The sequence below is a fragment of the Melanaphis sacchari genome, unplaced genomic scaffold (assembly GCF_002803265.2).
Source record: "Melanaphis sacchari strain LSU unplaced genomic scaffold, SCAv2.0 Contig77_pilon_pilon, whole genome shotgun sequence".
NCBI lineage: Eukaryota > Metazoa > Arthropoda > Insecta > Hemiptera > Aphididae > Melanaphis > Melanaphis sacchari.
In genome coordinates, this window is record NW_020271547.1 from 2,971,333 (window position 1) to 2,977,844 (window position 6,512).

General features: G+C 27.5%; 1 protein-coding gene across 1 annotated transcript; it reads left to right on the top strand.

The window, feature by feature from the left end:
- Positions 1–597: 597 nt before the first annotated feature.
- Positions 598–4,490, top strand: LOC112601390. Its single transcript, XM_025349008.1, has 2 exons — positions 598–705; positions 3,487–4,490. Exon 2 carries the CDS (start codon positions 3,924–3,926, stop codon positions 4,254–4,256), a length of 333 nt encoding a protein of 110 aa, XP_025204793.1. The 5' UTR covers positions 598–705; positions 3,487–3,923; the 3' UTR covers positions 4,257–4,490.
- Positions 4,491–6,512: the final 2,022 nt, after the last annotated feature.

Sequence of the window (6,512 nt, forward strand, 5' to 3'; positions counted from 1 at the left end):
ATTATAATAATATTGTTCATCATTCATCTTAATACTTAGTAAATAACCAAATCCATAAACAATATTATAAAAATCAAAATTATATCATTAACACTTGTATTTATAATTATATTATATATTACAATATCTAACAAATTACCAATAACACCCAATAAACATGTGTAAATTCAAACTACAATAATATATTAAAATAATTATCAAACAATTAGTAATAATATAATTTTTATTTGTTAAATACTTAATATCATAAAAAACATGCTTTTATTATACAGATGTATTTATACAAAATAAACAATAACAAATTAAAATGGAATAATAAGTAAAAGATCAAGTTTATAAGTAGACTCCTATTCTGACATTAAAGTTAGTCAAGTCTTCATCAAAGATTTTGTCTCCATCGAGTAGTCTACATCCAGTCATCAGCCTTTCCTCACAGAAGCTCACAACCATTATTCTCAAAAGCAAGAGAGTATTAATTTAATAGTCTAAATCGATCTTTCACCCGTTGAAAAGTTTTAAAATAATATCATAAATCATAATCGAACTATTTTTTTGTTTTATTCATTTAATGTAGGTATGTTAAATTCACATCCTAATATTATTAACATCCGGTTATCAACGCCCATCAGATAAGAAAATATATCTATATACTCAAGTACATTCAAGACAGAAAGAACACACGTAGACTCCGGTGATACAAGGAAGGTAAAAATAATCTATATTAATATATCTGTATTCACGGTCCCGAATAAAATCGTAATAATATATAGGCTTTAACAAATGATAAATGAAGAAACAAAAGAACTTACACAGTCTTGGCTCCATCGCTTATCTTTGAAAGGACCTAACTATAAACATCTAAAAGGTTAATATATTATTATATGGTAAAGTTTCATCAATAACTCTAGCCAAGTTTATTTTTGATTCAATACAGTATAATTATATTGTTACGTGTTAAAAAATATGTTTTTTTCGAGTAATCTACAATATTCTACGTTATCAATAAGGAAAATAAATTTATTTATTTGTTCATTTGATTGATTAAACTCCTGTAAAGACTCAAGTATAGTTAAAGAATACATAAATTAAACGGTTAGTATGTAGCAAGGTAGATAGAACATATTAACATTAAATTACTGGATTAGATATAACATTTGCAAAGAAATAATATAATACATGAAAAAATAAGTATAAATAAATTATGTATATAGGTTTATAAATTTATAATCTATAATTGGGTTTGGTTTAAATGGTTTATAGTACCTATATCCTTGTGGGCCATTCTGTATATTAAGTACTTAATAGTATCTACACTACACGTTATGTACGTAATAGTACAATAGTACAAAAATTTGATTGTTCGGCATATTTAACTATTATTTAGTAAAGAGCTTTTGCCCGTCTTAGAAATAATTATATTTTTGAAATTCGGTTAAACTACTCTTTAACTACTCTTTCAAAGCTGATCTTAATTAAATATTTAAGTCGATTTTGTAGCATAGATGTTATTTAGTTTTAACTAGCTTTAGTTTGAAAATGCTTCTTTATATTTACTAACACTAGTAACTGATAGAGTAATATTTATTAGATTTAGCGTATAAAACAAAATTTGGAAGACATTAGCTAAGTTAGCTATATAGAATATTTTAAAAAATTTCAGTTGTTCAGATCTCTCTCTTTAGTCGTCATTTATATAAATATTATGGTCATAAAAAATACTTTTTTAATACAACTTATTATGTAGAAGATGTCTGATGTTTGAATACTCAAGTCTTATTGTCACATAAATACTGAATGATCTATGGGTTGCACAAATCACATGTATTATAGTTGAAAATAAAACAGTTAATAAATCGATTGTTTTATTCCCATTGCGCAGCGTCAGTTAGAAATAAAAAAAGTTTTAAATAATTCAATCCCGTTCGGCAAAAGTCAATTTAAAGCGCTGTTAAACAATTTACTTACAGTTTGATAATTATATTTGGACAACTAAAAATACCTAGTACTTACTGTCAACGTCTGCATTTAAAAAAATTGATATTTATACCTAAATGAGCCCATTTCTAATTTCTTCATTGTAAAGGACTGATGCACATTCTTTAAGAAGTTGCACTACTATGATATAAGTTTCGAAGAATGAATGAGCTTGCTTGCATATATCTATTGGCGATTGTAATCTTTCAAATGTTTTGTGACCGGAATCATGAACTAGACTCTCTGTGACACTGTAATTTGCAGGAGATGCATTTTATCTGTTGTACGTAAAAATTAATACGTCGTTTTGTTTTCAGTCAATTCTCTGGATTGTGTGTTCATGATCTTTATGGTGTTAATGGTAATCACTAATCACTGTTTCATTGGAAACCTATAAGATAGGCGAGTATTTTCCCTACTGAATGACAAAACGGGTCGTCGTTTTTAAGAAAACTGTTATTATATGTTTTTTCAAAAATAAATTTGACCACCCATCTTCTTTGTGTGTTTAGAAAATATTTGGTTTCATACATAGTTATCACTCAAAGTTTTATAATGAAAATTTTTTATACCTGTGTTTAGTTCATTATTCTTTAAAAGAAGATAAAAATATATCGAGTTAAATAATGTTGAACGTCTCTCGTGTTAATAAATTTGTGTAACTTAATTAAGTATTCTAAACATCTATGATTTATTTATCACCCATATTATATAGTCACTACATAAATAGTAGTTTATTATTTATATTTATGTGTAATATAATATAAAATTAATGTTCTCATTTTTATAATACATAAGTGTGTTATTAAAATTTACTTATAGGAATTTTTATGCCATTGTTCTTGCCTTTTAGTATGAAAACATTAAGATTCTTTTAAAAATACTAAACTGTGTACAAAATCTTAAGATTTCGTAAATACATTTGGATGTTTTAAAGCAAAAAATTGCAATAGATATTTTTAAATAAAATTATAGTATCATTTCGTGAATGTATTAAATATAGTAATATTACAGCTTTATTTTCTGTTGAAATTTTTACAATCAGTATAACATAACTTTTTGTAATTCCATTATTATATTCAAATAAAAAAAATGAACAATTATTATTGTTTTTATATAAAATAATGTAGTAATTTGCGTATATAAGACACATTATAAAATTTAAATTAGTAGATGTTTATAATTATAAAGTATAAAGTAAAATTTAAATTTAAAAGCTGCAATGTATTATGTATATGTATTATATGTTATTGAATATTTTTAATATTATATGTAGGTAATTAATAATTGGAGTAACTAATTTATAAACTTAGTTAACATAAGACACCGATTTTTAAATAAGCTTATTTTATATATTCTTGCAGTAATGTATAAAAACATATAGGTACAATACATTATTGATACCCTATAATTTTAAATAAAATACGCTCTGTATTCAATTAAATACATAACTTTTTAATATTTCAATATTTATAAATGAAAAAATAAAGTTTTAAATTACATAATTTAAAGGATCAGACTTGGATGGACAATCGGGCACATCAAAAACAGCAGTCGGTGTTGGCAAAAGTGGTTCCACAACTAAACTAGAAGAGGTTTCCGCAACACTTGATAATGAACTAGACTTCACAAGAGACGATGCCTCATAAGAAACAATTGGTCGTGTTGGCAAAGATAATTTTACGTCTAAACTAGAGGTTTCCGCAACAATTAGTAATGGATAAGAATTGTCAGGACATGATGACATATTAGAAACAATAGCTGTCGTTGGTAAAGGTGGTTTGTCAACTACACTAGTGGAAATATTCGCATCACTTTATAAAAGCTTACGATTAGTCTTGAATACCCATGATGGCATATCCGCAATAGTTGGTGTTGTTGGCGTAAGCGATTTTTTAACCAAACTCGTAGACCTTTCCGAAACATGCTGTAAAAGTTTACACTTAGGCATGTGCGGTTGTGATGAGACAAAACAAGTTGGTGGTGTTGGTGAAGGTGGTTTTACAATTAAACTAGAAGCGATTTCCACAACATATTGTGAAGGGCTTGACTTGACAGGATACGATGACACATTCGAAAGAGTTGATGTTGGTGAAGGCGGTTTCACAACTACACTAGAAGAAGTATCCGCAACTCTTTGTGAAAGACCAGACGTAACAGTACACAAAGACTCAATAGAAACATCGGCAACGATTTCATTTTTATGGTTTTATAGATTTGGTTCGATAGGTTCTGGATCTTTAGATATTTGTGATTGCTCCGATTTGATAAATTGCTTGTAGCATTTTCTATGGCAAATTTTAGTGCAGTCCTTACATTTGTACACCGACTTAAATAGTTTTATCTTTTTGCAGTATATACAGCGTACTAAACGATATGGAAAAAAAATCGTTTTAATGAAATTATGGCTATGTCGCTATGATCCATTTTCAAATGTTTATGTGCGAATTGTATGAACAACACGATACAATTACAATAGTCAACTAGTTGTTTATATCCCAAATATTTATTCGACGATTGAATTTCATGGGTTGCTAATAGTTTCATGCAAATAATGTAATTCTTATTATTTTTTAATTTTAGCATGATAATATTTTTTTAGTTAAAATTATTATTTACATTAATTAATATCCTTATTTTATTATATGAGTATAGTAATGTTGAGCGATTTTATAAATAGTTTTATTTAATTTATAAGTATTGTCCAAACGTTATAAATGTTTGAATGTAATAAAATACATTATTATGTATAATAATAATTTATGTGTATATGCTTTTATTAAACATTTCATTATTTAAGTATTAGAATTTTAATGTACATTTTTTCAGTGGTCAATAAATACTCAACTATCAACTTTGTTGAGGCATTATAATGTAACAAATTAATCACTAAACAGTATTTTTTTGTATGCTTTTTAAATATTAAAAAGAAAAAAAAATGTTGGATCAGAGCCAATTTAATATATAAACTATATTAATAATATTTAGTATATTATTGTGATCATGCACTATACTTGATTTGCAGCAGTGTATTTGTTACGATAGTTATAGAAAGTAAGGTAACACATTTAAAAAGAAAACTCTTTGAACACTTGAGTCCAAATAAAAAAAAACACTGGTGTAGCTCTTAGAAAAGTCTAGTCCAGTTGTCCCTCGTAGAATCGGTGTTGAAAGGTGTTTCTCTACTAATTGATGTGCATACATTGACTTAGAAGACTTTAAGGTCAATCCAATTTGAGAAGCTGGTGGCTTCATAAAATGACTTTGCAGTTCCTAAGAAACTATTTTTGTCCTGGGTAATAGAGCCCTGTATTTGAACTTCCATAGTCTCTTACTGTACATAAAAAATTCACGCGTCTTAACCCTCATTGTCATCAACACGTGTCAATATGAATGCGATTTTTTAAATGCGAGTCATCCGAATGTCAGCGTATCATTACACTAGTATCTAAAATTGTATTTTCAAGAGTTTCGTAATAATATGTATCGTTATGTTCTATCCATCAAGAAGGAAAATGTGGGATACACTAAAATATCAACAAAAATTGTAAAATTAATAAATTCTAATTTTTCCTACAATTTAGAGTTTTAATCATATTCCATGGGAATTCCTCGCTTTTGACTTTTATTTTCATGAAAAATTTAAACTCCACTGTTTAGGTTTTGAATAAATAATTGAAATGTAAAACTTAATTTTAATCGATATTTTATATTTTATTTTCTGTTGTCTGTTCTTTGATTATTTATGAACTACTTTTGCCTAGTTGGCGATATTTAATTAAATAAGTAAATAATTGAAAACATGTTGTTACTATTGTCAACTATTTAGTATTAAGGTATAAAAGGCTTGTGAAATAACTGTTTGCATTTAGTATCGTTTCAGAAAGCATACCGCACGGTTTACTCCTCGTAACGTAAACTTTTTGTACTTACATATTATTATATTCATAATCTAACAATGGAAAGTATGACAAACGAAATGAAAATTACTGCAACTTCAATAGAAACTATTTCTACAGAAAAACTCAACGGTCTGGCAATTAAAGTTTTGAGAAGTCAAGTACTCCCAAATTCAATCAATAGAACATATTATAGTAAGTCGATGCCAAATATATATCTAGTGACGACTAGCTATGATGGTGTTAAAGTTGAACCCGTCGAAGTCCCAGTGCAACAGCCACCAATAGCACCACCTTATTGTCACTCACTGATTCGATTACCAAATTACGCCGGCCGGCGGATGAGGCAATTGATAGCCATAGTAAATGCCGCAATGATGGCCCCACCCCACAGAAGTCAAGATCCCGTCCCCTCATTCCTCGTCGCAGATATTAAAATACATAATTATTTATTTTTTAGATACTGCATATTATAAAAATAAAACTATAGTCTATTCCGATTATTTACCATAAAATAAGTCGTAAATCCTTCAGTCCCCCCTTCATTCACGCATTTGACAATATCCTACTAAATTTTTCAAAATTTGAGATTTTCCTGTTCGGAAATAAATAAATTACCTATGTGTTATTACTTATCAC

What these genes read in the sequence shown, in the direction of transcription:
- LOC112601390 (XM_025349008.1), top strand. Translation starts at nt 3,924, where the DNA reads ATGTGCGGTTGTGATGAGACAAAACAAGTTGGTGGTGTTGGTGAAGGT.